Below are 16,547 nucleotides of genomic sequence, written 5' to 3' on the forward strand. Positions count from 1 at the left end.
TTTGGGTCTGGTGGGAAGTAAAAACTGAATAATCTGAAACCCACCCAGAACCCACCCGCTTCTGGTTTTAACATGCTGGCATCAGTAAAAGTGACCATTCTCATAAAAACCTGACTGCCTCACTGATGGAAGGAAGCCTGCCTTCCTTATCTGGTTTGGCCTCCCTGACTCAAGTTCCACTACCAAAATGGTTGACCCTTAACTGGGCTAGTATGCTATTCAGTTGTATTAAGGGCAAGGTAGGGCTTGGGAACAAATGCTGACAAGATTACATGGCACATTTGAAAAGTCAGATGAACTTCCTATTACATATTATGATGCTGCTAATACTTTATTTCCTCTTTCATGGGACGTGGGCATCACTGGCAAGGCCAGCATTCATTGCCCATCCCGAATTGCTCTTGAAATGAATGAGGGGCAGTTAAGGAAACCACATTGCTGTGGGCCTGGTGTCACATGTAGGTAAGGCCAGGTAAAGATGGCAAATTTCCTCATTAGCCAACCAGATGGGTTTTTAAAACAACAATTAGAGCAGCTTTTTAATTCCAGGTTTTCTTAATTGAATTCAAATTCCACCAGCTGCCATGGAGGTGCCAGCTGTGGCTCAGTTCATAGCACCCTCGCCTTTGAATCAGAGGGTTGTGGGTTCATGTCCCACTCCCGGAAAACCAAGAACTGTGATTGTACTCGAAAGAAGTTGCAATCTGTGACTGTTGGTAACTCAAAAGAGTTTCCACCAGCTGCCATGGGATTTGAACCCATGCCCCCACCCCCCTGCACAGAATTAGTCTGTCCCTCAGGATTACTACTCCAGTGACTATGCCACCATCCCCCTATGTAGTAGGTTGCTTTCCTTTAAGTGTCAACTTGTCCTACTTTTTGCAGCAACAGTGACTGCTAACACGTCTACTCTGCAACAACAAGTCACCTGTGTATGACAACATTCATAGACTATCATGACGTAATTCGCTGCTGATTGCTGGGAAATTCAATGTCAAGATTTGTTAGAATAAAATATTCCAAAGAAGTTTGTCAAAATTTGCTGCTAATAAAGCACAAAAAATCAGATTAAAATGAAAGCTCATTTTATGAAGTTATTGTACTCAGTAATCATTCAATAATGCTGTCTTTTCATTGTTACGCTGCAACATTAGGAAGGCACGGTGCTTAATATTTCCAAATTGTGTGCTTTGCCCAAGTGCTAATGCTTCATTAAATTGGCTTCTGTCCAAGTAAGCAATTATCTCTAAAATGCAAATTAAACTTAAATTAAGAACTTAATGACTGACATTTTAAAGATAATAGGAAAAATTATGCCATTCAGCAAAAGTGTGCATGGGTTAGAAACTAAAAGCATAAAAGTGAAATTCTAAACCCCAGCGTTGTTTTTATTTTACTTTTAACATGGGGTCTCTAAAGATTCATTATTATAATGGTCATTATCTACCTATATGCATTATGTGTAAATTACAGTGATATCTAATTAGGTGGATGAAATTTGGCAAAGTGTTAGATAGCAGAAATGGAAAAGTGAGTAGAGAGTATGGTGACTGTGCAGTTCCTACAACTGAGTTCTTAGTTCTCAACCCTGAATTGGAGTTTAGCTTGAACTTGCCACCGTTCGATGGCTTATTTTAGTTCAATTGCTAGACAGAAATCTGTGTAAATGTAAGAACATAGGCAGAATTTACACTGTTCGGATATAGACGCACTAGAGTTGTGCATCTTCAGAGCAGACTGAGTGGGACATGAAGTTTATGGCCAAGGTAATGCACTTTAAGAGCAGCTTGAATTAGGAGAAATTGAGCAATAAACAAAAGTATTTTTGTTCAGTGCTTATTGCAAAACCTGGGAACTTATAGACAATCAAACATGTTATTAAATTAAAGAATAAGGGACATTTACAAATAAGTATCATCTCTGAGAGGAAGCAGTTTTTGATGAAATATGTGAAATAGAAGTGTGTGAAGATTAATCTAAAGGTCAACTTTTTTATTGTTGTGGGAAATAGAAAGAATAGTCTGTGCAGCTAAATAGAATCAATGCATGCGGATAAAGATTTTGAAGCTTACAGAATACGGGTCTAACAGCTTTTGATCGACTAGACGGCCCTGTTATTTATCAGGACTGGTCCCTTGAGTGGAGCAGAGGAGTGGAGTGGAGGACGGAAAACCTGGAAGTCCTGGTCTATGCAAGTTGTGCAGTTTTAATGTTACAGTGTGTGTCTTTTTTTCTCCAACAGCATCCCTGCCCTGAAGCCAGTCTGATTGACAGGCCTGGCTCCCTGTTGGGCAAGAACGTGCCAGGAGAGGCTGCAAGTCAGGAGCAGGAAGGGCAGCCTGCTGCTGGGATAGTAGTGGCGTTGAGGATTCAGGTGAACTGAATTCTCGACGTATCACAAAAGATTATATAAACCACAAATTCAGTGGTTTTAGCCGTGATTCATTTGGGTTAAAGTTCCCCTATCTTTTGCACTGGTTCAACTGATTGAGCCCGGACTGAACTGACGTATGACTGGCAGAAAGGCAACCCCTTAATGTTTATTCTACCGACTGCCTGGCCTATTGTTTATTTAGGAGGGCGAAAGGTTAAGCTCTGCCTGAGATTATATAGGCCACACGTGACAGGCCACGATGAGGCCAGGGAGTGCAGGCCAGCTGTTTAGAAGACTGGTAACATACCACTGAGAAGAGGCTGGTTGCATCGGTAGGGTGGTGGCAGCTGAGCGACATCCTCCAGCCGTTGGCACAATGCGCGGAAAAGGTGACCAACGTGGTGAGTGCTTCCCAGCACGATGCTCTGCAGGTAGATCGGTTCAATGAAATGACTCAGGAGAGATCCTTGAGCACCCAGAATGTTCCACCTGAAATACAGGAGAGGTTTAGCGAGTCAACCAAAAACAAAAAATGCACTTTTTTCTCGTTTAAATTTCATTTTTGAATCATTTCACTGTGTCAGGATGTGTTTGTTCTAAACAGGGGCCTCAACCAGATTGCTCCCAGCTGAGCACTTTTCATTTGAACCTGTAGTTAATTTGGCGTAACCAGCTCCTCATCTGCTAATTGCGCTACACTGCAATTAAGTGTTGAATGGGCAGTTGGGCTAATGACAATTTAGTACAGACACTTGTACACATGTGTCTGATATATTTGTGACCTGCATTTTTATTTGGGTAACAGATTAAACACAGGATATATTGATGTTAATATAGTAGGTTCACAAATCAGAAATTGAGAAATACAGCCAGACTTTTTGCTATCGGCTACTCTTTCCCTCCTTGAAATATTTTCAGTCATGAGAATATAAAAGCAGAAGAAATTGGAGCAGGAGTAGGCCATAAGGCTCCTTGAGCCTGCTCCATCATTCAATGGTTGATCTACCTGAACTCCACTTTCCTAGCCTATTCCCACATCCCTCGATTTCCTTAGTGAACAAAAAGCTATCGGTCTCTGTCCTTAATACTCTCAACTACTGAGTGTTAAAATTCCAAAGATTCACAGCCTTTTGAGTGAAGCGATTTCTCCTCATCTCAGCCCTACATAGCCGATCCCTCATCCTGAGACTAATGCCTGGATTTCCGTCCTCAAGGCGGGTAACGTGAGTCGAGAAATTCTCCCAGGGAGAAACTCCCCTGAATGGTGGGATCTTTGTTGCGGGAAGCTGGGTGCAGGATGGAGCCTGACCCAACATTCCTTGCTACCCAATGCCCTCGACTGAAAGTTTTTGTGCGTCGATGCCAAATTAGGAGAGGTTTGCGATTGACTGAAGAAAGGCAAATAAATCAATTGTGTTTATTGCACCTCTCATGATAACTCTCCTGCTCTTCATTCAAATAATATCGCTGGATCTTTGATGTCTACTGGAGAGGGCAACCAGCCTTAGGTTTAATATCTCATTTGAAAGACAACTCCTCTGACAGTGTTGCACTCCCTCAGTGTCGCACTGAGTATGATCCAAAGAGAATTCTGACACTCGTGAACAAGAACAATGGTCACGTGGATGAGGTAATGGAGGGTGACTGACAACTGTGGAGCTGAACACCAGCAGTAAACATGGCTTTAGGTGAGAGTGAAGATGGGTGGAGAATTTTTCTGTTATGAAGTTGAATATGTGCTGGGGATATCCTCAGAGTCGCTGACGTTCCTTTGCCATAACATCACTGGAGGGGCGGCGGAGACTGGGTTCAAGGTGTTTACACCAAAAAGCCATCGAAGCTCAGAGACTCTGAGGAAATTCTCAGTCACACAATTTGATCAAGAAGCAACAAATCAAATCCAATAGTTTAACATCCTTGTGTAAAATATTAAAAAATGCTGCGTAAGGGTGGCTAGAGTGCTGGAGAAGCTGCATGCTGTTGCACTGACAATGAACTAGTACGAATTGATCAGAAGCTGCTGACTTGGCTCTGCTCAAGTTCACGTTGGAGGTAATCAGCTTTATTGTGGGCAAACTGGACTGTTTAATGCACACCTAGGGGCAACTTGAGCAGGCAATGGAATGAAGTGGAACACGAACCTGCTGCACCATGGTGCACTGAGATGGGAGTCCACCCCTAACTTCTTCACACCCCTGTTACGATCAGGTGAGGAGGGGGTCAATTGGCTCCCCTCTTCTCCACCCCCTCTGCCCCCCCATTTGACTGCAGCAGGGTTGTGTTAAAATGGATATACTTGCCAATTCAGTGCCCGGTTAATGTTCATGTGCTGTCAGGAAGATATAATAATTTTCATAATGTTATTGGAATTTATTGTAAAGCAGAGTAATGGAGGTGTGTGTGTGTGTGTGTGTGTGACTTAATTGGATTAAAGGCAGCTGGTCTGAAGGCTTTGGTGTAACAGAAGATAAGCGAGGTTTGAAATGTTAAGTAGGTAAACATAGGTGTAAAGGGAACCTTTGCATTTTTAAATAAACCAGACTAGCTTGAATTCAAAAGAGGGGTTGAAATATTTCACCTAGCCAGGAGATCAATGTTAATGTTTAGTTCAGCAATGTGTCACATGCAACATTAAATGAGATTTTATTTTGTGCTATTGGCCTCAGTATGCTTCATTTGTTCTGTAGATGCAGGGTAGGCCATTATGTAATGATGGACGTGTGTCTCCTGAAACTTTATTGCAAAGGCACAGAGTGTATGTTAGTGGCCAAGGAAATGGTCCTCTCTGGGATCGAGTATGGAGCCTGCAGCCCTGTGGTGGTGGCTCTTATTTGGTAGCCTAGCTGAAGAAGCGTTCGATCAAAGCGTCCTGGATGTCCCTGCCTCTCTGGAGGTTACCCAGGTCTGCGTCCACATCCTGTGCGTTCTTCTCACTGTGCTCATCTTGGGACTGACTACTGGACTTATCATCTGTTGCCTTGCCATTGCGTCCACACCCTCTTCCTCCACTGCCTCCCCTTTGCCAGTGCCAGATTGTGGAGAGCGCAGCATGCCACCACTATCTGTGACACCCGCTTTGAGGTGTATTATACTGCGCCCCCTGACCGGTCCAAATAATGGAAGCGCATCTTGAGAAGACCAATGGTCCTCTACCACTGCCCTTGTACAGCCATGACTCGTAACGCTTCTCTGCCTCTGTTCTTGGATGACGGAGAGGCGTCATGAGCCACCTTTTCAGGGGATAGCCCTTGGCACCCAACAGCCATCCATCCAGTCAGGCTGGAGCACTGAAGAGCCTCAGCACCTGGGAGTGTCTCAGGATGTAAGCATCATGGGAGCTGCCTGGGTACCTTGCACAGACTTGCAGAATCTGCATTTTGTGATCACACACTATCTGCATGTTCATGGAGCCAAAGGCACCAGGCTCACCAGCTGGCACCATGATGGCCATATGTGTGCAGTTGATTCACCCTGGGCATGGGGGAACCCAGCAATTTCTGTGAAGCCTCTGGCTCACTCAGCCTGGCTGGCCTCATCCATGTGGAAATGAATGAAAGTCAATGCACGCCTGAATGGAGCTTCTGTCATCGGTTTGATGCAACTGCGGACAGCTGAATGGGAGACTCCACACAGATCCCCCACTGATCCCTGGAAAGAGCCGGAAGCATTGATGTTGAGGGCCACTGTGACCTTCAGAGCCACTGGCATGAGGTGTCCACCCACACAGTCAGAGCTGATCTCAGGGCCAATCCCTTGACAAATGGAGTTGACGGTCTCCCTGCAGAGGCGGAGCCTCCTTTGGCATTCCACCTCGGACATATTGAGGTAGCTGCATCGCCGCCTGTAAACCCTGGCAGCAGGATAGTGGCATTTTCTGTGGCTCCTTCCACCTTGAATTTCCTGCTCGCCCTGCCCCCGCTGTGCCTGCGCTTCTCCTCCCACAGGTCGCTCCCCTGGAAGCTGCATAGAGACACCTGGCCTCCTCTCCCTTCTGCCCACCTCCTCCTCCTCAGAGGAGGTGCCTCCAGCAGAGACCACAATCCCCAATACCAGGGTTATGGAAGGCTGTCTGATACCTGGAAAGGTCAACACAGTCCGAATCCTCTGGGGGCCCGGAAGACAACGATGAGTCCTGAAATGAAGCCTGGAAATGCTCAGAATGAAGCCCTGAAGTGAAATGGAGCTGTCCAGTTCACATAAGCAACCAACAGCACATGATCTCCAAAACTGCTCACTGCTCACATTGACAATGCTGCTGATCCTTCTTATCCCACCTATGGATGAGCTTTTGTAAATTGGGGCCTGCCTGTTTTGCCCGTGTGATGGCCGAAAAATTGCACAGGTTACATAAAGTTGGTGGCAATTGGTGTGTCAAGGGCCTTAATTGGCCTCTTAATTAATGGTGGGTGCGCCTCCATCTCCCACATGTACCCGTTGAGCAAAATATCGTGAGAGTGTGCATTGACGTCGGGACGCTTGGCCAACATCGCGTGTTATTTCACACTCGAGCGGGTCAGGCGCGTGCCCACCCACTGAGCCAAAAATTCTGCCCTATATGTCTTACTGTTGCCTTAGTGTAACTGGCGTTTCGATTAATTAGGGGATTTAGAAGTTATCATAGTAATAATTCGTAGATCTATGCATGTGCTTAAAATCATTTCTTATATTAATAAAGGTTTAATTTAGTTTTGTAAGAAACCTATAAGACTTGGTGGTTTTCTTTTTACTGAATTCAATGTCTGCATCTCAAAATAAGTACAAATTGCAAATAGCTGTGGCAGCTGCTTCAAGTTTCCCTCTGGGATTTGGGCAGCTTGGCATCCGCCTGCCATATCAGTGCTGTGATCATAAAAGACATTAGCCGATGGGTTTATTTGAGTTTTAATAAAGAAAAGAGGATAGCTTATATTGTACTTAACCCGCTCTAAGTAAAATAAAAAAATACACTCTGACTTTCGCAAACAAATGCACTCAAAGTTTGCACATGTGCAAATAGATTGCAGAATGGGAAAATGTTGATTAAGCAAATTCCGTAACATCCTTGACCCTGGAACCTAGGAGGCACCATACCATCCTGGAGTCACGTCTACAGCCGCAGAAGCACCTGTCTACCCCCCTCACTAATGAATCCCTGACCACTATTGCCCTTCCTCCTCCTGCCCTGAGCAGCTGGACCACCCACAGTGCCATGGCCTTGGCTCTGGTTGGCCTCCACTCACTCTCACCATTTTCCAAGGCCAAAAAATGGTTTGCGAGCATGATGTACTCAGGGGGATTCCCTCACTACTTGCCTAGACACCTTCTTCTGTCTGGTGGTCACCTATTCCCTCTCTGCTTACATTAAGCTGCGGGGTGACCACGTCCTGAAACATGCTATCCATGAACCTCTCAGCCTCATGAATGCACCATAGTGCCCCCAGCTGCCGCTCAAGCTCCAAAACCCAGAGCTCGAGTTGCTCCAGTCGGAGGCACCTCCTGCACACATGGTCATCCAGACCGCCAGGAGTGTCTAGGATTTTCCACATAGCGCAGGATGTGCAAATCTTGGGACTGAGCTCCCCAGACATATCTTAACTAAATAGAATATGGGCCTTTCCTTTTATTTTACCCTTACTCCTACTTGAGTATACACTAGGTGCTAGATCCTCCTCTCACATTCTCCTCTAGGCGCTGCTGACTGCCTGTCCCAGGGTCCTCCTCTCTCAATCTCCTCATGGACAATCATGGCCATTGTATTCCAATTGTACTTAATTAGAGCATGTCTGGGAATCCTTCTCTCAGCCTAAGTCCTAGTGTCCAAGTGATTAAGACTAATGGTCTATCTCCACCCAGTTGATTTTTTTTTTATTCGATCATGCGAAGTAGTCATTGTTGGCTAGGCTAGCATTTATTGCTCATCCCTAATTGCCCTCGAGAAGGTAATGGTGAATACCTGGATGCTATGCTAATGGGATAGAGGATGTGGTCCATTTACATTGCCCTGAGGTCACTTTCTTTGGTTTTTGTGGACAGGTAGATTCTATCTTAATGGTGTTGGAATGTGAAAGCTATGGTAATACTTTGGCTGGGAGCTCAAGTCACTGAATTGCAGCTTTAAAAAAAAATCAACTCAGGGATTCTAGCTGGTAGAATCAAAAAACATTTTTTGACACAAACCAGGCTTTGATGACACCCCTGAGCCGCAGGGGAACACTAGTAGAAGTCAAGTACCAGTGTGCTGCAGGGAAACACTTCAAGAGCTCAGTACTTCTGCACTGAGAGAAGGGTAGCTGGGGAGTGGAGAGGGTGAAGAAAATGTCCAAATGAGGGTTGTTGTTGTTTATATTATGTATCCCTTTCTGGGTTTGCTCTGGTTAAGGTTATATGACCTTTGTCTTGTCGGTTGGTTGGGCGGGGGAGGGGTTGACGTTTGCGGGGATACTGGGGGCTGAAGGCCTGATACCCCAAAGGGACAAAAATAACAAAACTATTGAAAAGGATTTACACATGAAAAATTAACATTACTCCAAACCTTTTATGCTGCCAAACATAAATAAGAGCTCGTATTCTGTAAACTCAACTTTACAACATAAACCTAATGAAACCAAAGCAAATGAAAAGCACCTTTGTCATATTTGTCAAACCTTATAAATATTCATATCTGTATGTACTGTAATCTACTCCACTGAGGACCGAAAACAACGTGAGAGGGAGAGAGAGACAGGTATACAGCACCAACTGCATGGCCCCATGGAAAATCAAGTTCCAGTTAAGCTGCCATAGGCAATATTTTTGCTATTACAGGACATCCATTTTAGATACACAGTCACTGCCCTTCTCTTTGATTTACTTTCTTATAGCACAACTGTTATTGAAATGAAGAATATTAGCAATCATTACTTCTTCATAATTGGTGGCAATGCTTTGCCTGATCATTTGAATTTGTACCCAAGGTAATTCAAGCTGAGATTCCTTGGCTGTTCCAGCAATTTCTCCTGTAACTTCAATGAGAGGCGAATGGAATAGCTACAACAAACTTCACAGGGATCCAGAAACAGGACAAAGTTCCGCTATCGTTTTGTGTTAGTGAGACTATCCAGTCCCCAAAACCCCACCCAACTCCAATATTTACAAGGCTAATGAGTGAAGGGATGGGGGTGATGGTAAGGCTGAGGTCATGGCCTCCTTAAGTCCCAGCCTCACAGGAGCCCAGCATAAATTTGGAGACTGGTTAACCAGAATGAGAAGTACCATGCTGGAGAAGGCCAGGGATGGGTCACACTATGGACCACTTGGGGCTGATGTGTGTTTATGAAGGGGGCTTTGAACCATCCTTACCTAGCAGTTCTGGCCAGGTTTCCTGGCAACTTGAGGCTGGTGGGCACCCCAGATGTATGCAAAGGCCTCATTTCCATTCACTGGGCAGGATTTTTGTTTTGGGTTGGGACCCCAGCGGTCCCGAACAGGGATGGCCAATTAATGGCCAGGCAATACACTTGTTGTCCACTTAAGGGTGGTGGGTTGGCATCCTAGGCTGGAGGGCCAATAGGAAGCCCTGCAGTAATGACAAAGCAACAGCCCCACTGTCTAAGGTGGGAGCTATGGATGCATGTAAGGTGTGTGGGGGTTGGGGGGGGGGGGTGCGGCGGCGGTGCCTAATGCTTGAGGCATCCTCTGAAGTTTGATTTTCTATTTAAAAAGACCATAGCTATCAGACCGTCATGGTGGAGGGGCAGCTGCAGCAACGATGTTGATGCAGGCAGGACCCTAGTGGCGTGGAGCGCTGGTGCCCTCTCCCGCCCCTACCCTGGTTTGTCTCTGGATGGCTGGCTCCATCCCCTGGACTTGTTTCAGTGGGTTTTGGGGCTTGAATGGATCGTGGTTTATAGAATCAGCGGGTTAGCTTGGAGGTTTGAGGGGAAGCACTCCCGCTTCCCCTGTCAAAAAGACGTGCCGGAAAGGCTCTCACCTTTCGGATCTGGCCCTTTTTGCCTCCCTCCTGCTACTGGCGTCCTTGAACCCTGGGAAAGCTGGCCTGGAGCCTTCGCGCCTAAAAATCTGTTAATACTTTGAGGCAGGCAGCCTCATTGGCATATTAAATGCCTGATCTGCCTCTCGAGAACAGATTAGTTATCAGTTCCCTGACCAGACAAGGGCATCCAGTGACATGCTGGGCTTGGTTTTTAGATTTTTGAAAAGTTAACCTGAGTAAACTGTACAGTGTTACTCTGCTTCTTCATTTATCCGAAGTTTGAAGAATCTTTCTTAATCATTCAGAATGTGGGCGTCACTGGAAGGCCAGCCTTTATTGCCCATCTTTGGTTGTCCTTAGCAAGCGGTGCTGAGCCTTCTTCTTGATCAGCTGCAGTGTAGTGGTCTGGCACAACTGAATGATTTCTGTGGGACTGGAGTTACGTGCAGGCCAGACCGGGTCAGGTTCAGGTCTGCAGCCCTTCTCTGAAGGGCATTAGCAAACCAATTGGGCTTATGTGGCAATCTGACAGCTTTTCATGATCGCTTTTGCTAATACCACCTTTTATTTTGCAAATTTTATTGTAAACTGAGCTCAAATTCTCAAACTGCCAAACTCGCATTCTCTAGATTATTGTTCCTGGCCTCTGGAGTATTAGTCCATCATGTTACCGTTTAAATAGCCAGATGGTGAAGGATAGAACACACATACAAACTTTTAGTTATAGCAACACATACTGCATATTATGTACCTTCAGCCAACACCAGACTTTCAGCATGGTCCTATATATATTATACATATATAGGAGCACAGGTGAGTCCCCAATTAATGTCCACCACCTCAATACAATTAACCCACAGTTGATATACAATTAACACACTACACTACATACTCACTACAGAGAGCCTTACAGTTATTACTTGTCTTTTAAGTCTAGCTGTACAATTCTATTTCCATGTCTTTACACACACCTCAACCTAATGGCAGTGAATCAGGCTGGTAAAAGAGGCCAACATTGTAAACATTAAAATTCATACAGTAGTCTAGATGTGCATGCATATGTTCTTCATTTTCTATTTAATAGAGTGGTAATATCATTATTGTTAAGAATGCAGATAAACTAAGATGATAAATCATTAACATCTTTTGATGAAACCAATGTTAATTCACTGGAATAATTTGCAATATTTCAGTTAAGCTACCAAATGCAATCAGTTTGTACGTTTAGTAACATTGAGTAACATGGGTTATTAATTTATAATAAACATTTGCTATGAAACATTTACAAATGTACTGCTATCAATTGCTGTTAAATTACATTTAATTCTAGTGCTCCCCTAATAGTTCTTACATTTTGTTTAAATATAGCTTTAATGTCCCTTGTGAGAAAAATAACATGACACACATTAACCCAAGCCCTTGCAACAGCAAAAACAAGCTACACTTTTGGAGAGTCTTTCACATTACTCAAGGTCCCTTAGAGGAAAACTTGCATTTATATAGTGCCTTTCATGACATCCCAAAACACTTTACAGCCAATGAAGTATTTTTGAAATGTAGGCACTGTTGTAAGGTAAGAGATATAGCAGGCAATTGGTGCACAGCAAGATCCTACAGACAGCAATGTGATAATGATCAGATAATCTGTTTTTGTTTTGTTGATTGAGGGATAAATATTGGCCACAAAAAAGAAATAACCCCATAAGATCTTTAGCATCCACCTTAGAGAGCAGAAGGGGCTTCAGTTTAGTGCCTCCCCTGAAGCAGCACCTCCAACAGTGCAGCACTCCTTCAGTACTACACTGGAGCATTATTTTAGGTTTTTGTGCTGAACTTCTGGATTGGAACCCACAACCTTTGACTCAGAGGTGAGAGTATTACCAGTTGAGTCATGGTTGACATCAGCATACCATGGTATTTTACAATGGGGCCCAGGGGATGGGAAAGCAGTTGAGAGAGGGGTAAAAAAAGGAACAGAAGTTGAGAGATGAATGAAACTCTGGATTTATCTTGAGCAGTTTGATGGTATCCCAAAATGAACTGTTACTCTGAGCTAGTTTGGAGTGAAGAGCCAGTTTATATATATCCTTAATCAATTCATCAGATCTTTAACCTTTGTCACCACCTAAATGAGTTTAGTGCGGGGAACTGAATTTTATATATTGGAATGAAATATACTAGGACTAGGATGTTCTTACTTTCTGTAACTAGAGTTTATTTTAAATGACAAACATTACGAATGATGTAAACAGTTCCATATTTACATCAGGATTGAAATTTTATAGGAAGTATGAGGATCTTCTTAGTGTAACCAAACATGTTCCTACATTATTTTTACATTGCTGATACCACATATACTCTATTACAGAGGGAGCATGAAGCTGTATTATATTCTAGTTTACAACAGCACTTACAGGAAAGGGTTGACGTTGATTTGGATGGATATTCCAGTACACACAAGCACATTAGTTACTGAGCACATGGAGCAGAAATGACCTGTAAAGTATTTTGAAAGATCTTTCCAGCTTTATGAAGCGAGTGGGGGTGCAAGGAGGAAAATGTGTCCTTCTTTTGCCAGTCTCTGTCGCTTGTGGTGATTCTGTGTCCACCAGGGTGAGCAGGTGGCCTTTTCCCAGGCCTTCACAAATATCTCTATAATCTGCCTGCTGCCAGTTGCATGTCAGTGGCCCAGTATAGTTCTTGCTCTGATCTTCCTCCCTGTTGAGAGTGCACCTGGCAACACCAAAGGCCAGGGCTCAGCAACATGGGGTGATAAAAAAAACTGTTGTACAGCCTGCCTCTGAAAACTCAGAGACAGAGGAAACAAAGGCCTGTAAAAGTTAAGGTTTCAGTAAACAGTTGAAAGCAAATTGTTTCCGAATGATGCAGGAATGCCTGCCTGAAAACTCGGCCGTGCAGTGACAGTGTGTTTTTTATCTAGATTATTTTACCTTTTAATGAATGTCTGCCTTTAACATCAAAGTGGATGCTGAACTTTCCATCACGTCATCACCATTTAAGTTTCTTTAGTCTTTACAGATATTCTAATATTCTGCCATAAATTTAAATCTAAATCATGTAATTATTCAATCTGGAGGAATATAACCGCATTCAATTATTTCCATAGGGATTTCTGTCTAATGTAACTTCTTTGGCTATGCCTTCATGAAGTGCTTTGAGATGTGTTTCTATGATAAAGGTCCTATGTAAATGCAAGTTGTTGTTATAAGGCTGTAGGTGCCAAGCTCAAACAGTACTAAACACTGCACTATCAGAGGCCACCCTTTGAATGAGACATTTTGAACTGAGATCAAATGCTCTCTCAGGTGGACGTAAAAGATCTCATTGCATTGTTTCAAAGAGTGTCCTGGCCAATATTTATCCCTCAACCAACAAACTGAAAATGGGTTATCTGACCATTGTCACATTGTGGTGTGTGGGAGCTTGCTGTACACAGGTTGGCTGCTACGTCTCTTGCATTACAACAGTGACTACTCAAATGTACTTCATTAGATGTGAAGGACTTTGGAACGTGCTAAGGCCGTGAATGGCGCAATATAACGGCAAGTCATTCTTTCTTCCTTTTACTAATGAGGTCTTGGTTTACTAGGAATTATGTTGGGAAATGCAATATGTAAAAAATGTTCCAGTCCAAGCTGACAGCTCCACCCATAAAATCATAATGGAAATCTCACCATTATCGCACTTTCAACAGTGTGAGATCCAACAACAAAGACTGGCGTCTGTCTCTTAGCAAGAGGTTCACAGTATGGGTGCTGTAAATCTCCAGCACTCCATTGCTGCCATGCACACTAATGAGTTCCCAAAGCATATTAAATCAGTGGCTAAACATTATGTATCTAATTTTTTACATCATTGTTCTTTTCATTAATTAACGTTTCTCCATCGTTAGTGCAATTATTGCAGTTGCCTTGCTGCTGTACATCGCCTTTCATGATTAATAAGTAGTCATTATATTTAGCTTCCCAAATCAGTCAATTAACAGAGAATACTTCGTGATAATTACAGACTGTTAAAGGCAATGTTCTGTACCTGGAGAGCAATCTGTTTTTTTGGAACCGGCGACACAGGTCGCCATATAAAAAAATTCCTTCAATAATTTTCTAAAACAAAAACAATTCTCTCTGTATTAACACAACAGCAGAATCAATACTGTGAATTAAAAACATCTTTTAATATCATGCAAGAGAAAGCAGCCATCTGGCATTAGTGATTGAGGGAGGAAGATCTCTGTCGGTGTGGGTCATTAAGGTAACATATTCATCTACTTAAATTCCAGTCTGAAAGCTTACATCAAATTGAAGATGATATTCATACATAAACAATTAGTCCATCTTTGCTGCCTCCAGGAAACATTTGCTGCATTCTGTCAACATAATTTGCATAATTGCACTTAATCCATGATCTAGTTCTATTTAATCCCAAGTAAATGTAACATGGTCAAGGCACAAAAAAAAAACTTTAGTGGCAGAGAGGTTGTCATTCAGTTTATATGGACTGTTTTACATTGCTGATGCACTTATTCAGTATTTAATCTGCAATCTTTCAGTTTTAGACACAATGGTCTAAATGTCTTATAGCAGGGCAATGAATGGAATCTGCTGTTAGTGAGGCTTGTCCTTGCCTTTTTAATCTCGATGATACTTTGCGCAGCAAGTTGCTGATGTGTGAGGCGGGAACTCTCTCTAGGGCATCTGGGAAGAGGGAAAGTAAGTGCTTTTCCTCAACCAATCAGATTGAAGGATTGTGAAATTACCAGTGAAAGGACTGAAAAGGAAGTGTAAATTCGAGTGGGTGAAAGGAATGTCAAAGCAGGTACAGAAAGAGGAATAAAGAGAGGGAAAGGAAGATTGATTACACAAGTGAAAAAAGAGATGGAAAGGAAAAGTCTTTTAAAAAATGCAATTAAAATGAAATCTCCAACAATTATTAAAATCAGAAGGATTGAGATTCCACACTCGCAATGGTTGATTTTCAGTGTCAGATGGGGTGATTGACAGTAATTAACTCATCGCTTAAAAGGGTATTTGAATTTGAAATGAATTGACCTAACTATCTGTGGTACTTCCTATCTACGGTGGAAGAATAGGATCTTCACACAGGTCAATGCATTTGAGTGGAGAGCTGGATGGCATGATGCCATTTTTGTGAAGCTAACAGTGAAACAGTGCATCTCCCACTGCAACTTTACAACTTCTGCATTTGATCTCCTATCTGCCCTTGATTGAAGTTGGTGTGGCATTTGCACAAAGGTAATGCAATGTGATTCACCTAGCCCGGCATGGAGTAGTAATCAATGACAATGATGAAAACTTTGCTTTTGACCTCAAGTAAACCCATTCCCAGGAGGTGCCATGGCCTTGAAGGAAAAGTGGAGGGTGTCGCTCTGCTGTGGGCTATTCACTGCACACGTAAAGCAATTCATGATTAACTCTTCAATGGAGTGACCAATACCTGGCCGCCAGGCTGATTGCTGGGCTCTTGCTCAGCATTTTGCTTTTCCCAAACGACCTTCATGTATTTTCTGGAGAATGTTGAGTCAAAGTCTTTTAGGGGTGACTAGTCTGTCATTAAAAACTAAGAAATCATTGATGATTGAGAGATGTTTTCTCTGTTCAAGGTATTGGTGTAGTACTGGGTTGTTAGGAGTATACTCCGGCCATCCATTCTGGCAATGCTCTTTTATTTTCATGCACTCACCATCCTGCTGTTGTGCTTGCTTAATTTCTTGTAATCTCTTTTCAGTGGCTGGTAAGTGTTTGGTATTGAGCAAAATATATACTTCTACTTCCTCAATAAAATTTAAATCTTGCAGCTTAACTCCTTCCACTGGACTCTTGATAATGCATCCACTGTTGTCTGGTACTTCCTTTGAATGTACTCAGCAACCGAATCGTATCTCACGAGCTGCAATCTGAGACATTGAATTCTAGGTGGCATTTTTGCAATTTCCTTTAGGGTTAAAACGAGTAACCAAAGGTTTGTGGTCGGTTTCAATTTTAAACCTTAATCCCAGGACATAATCAGAGAACTTCCCGCAGGCCCATGTGGCTACTAATGCTTCTCTCTCAATGGTTCGCATACCTCTTCTCTGTGTCCATGAGAGATCTTGAGGTGCAATAAACTGGTCTTCTTTGTCCATCTTTTTGGACTACACTGCACCCCAAGTCTGCAGATGATGTACCTGCTGTTACAATTGTT

The 16,547-nt window shown here is 43.1% G+C and overlaps 1 protein-coding gene across 1 annotated transcript in view; it reads right to left on the minus strand.

Annotated features, from left to right (window-relative positions):
- The window catches only part of adarb2 (adenosine deaminase RNA specific B2 (inactive)), a 386,995-nt gene that overhangs the window by 39,183 nt on the left and 331,265 nt on the right, over positions 1-16,547 (minus strand). The window contains exon 8 of the mRNA XM_078535348.1: positions 2,682-2,863. Coding sequence (XP_078391474.1) covers positions 2,682-2,863 — 182 coding nt within the window. The remainder of the gene's footprint in view (positions 1-2,681; positions 2,864-16,547) is intronic.

This window comes from Cetorhinus maximus, chromosome 3 (genome assembly GCF_964194155.1).
Source record: "Cetorhinus maximus chromosome 3, sCetMax3.hap1.1, whole genome shotgun sequence".
NCBI classification, from domain to species: domain Eukaryota; kingdom Metazoa; phylum Chordata; class Chondrichthyes; order Lamniformes; family Cetorhinidae; genus Cetorhinus; species Cetorhinus maximus.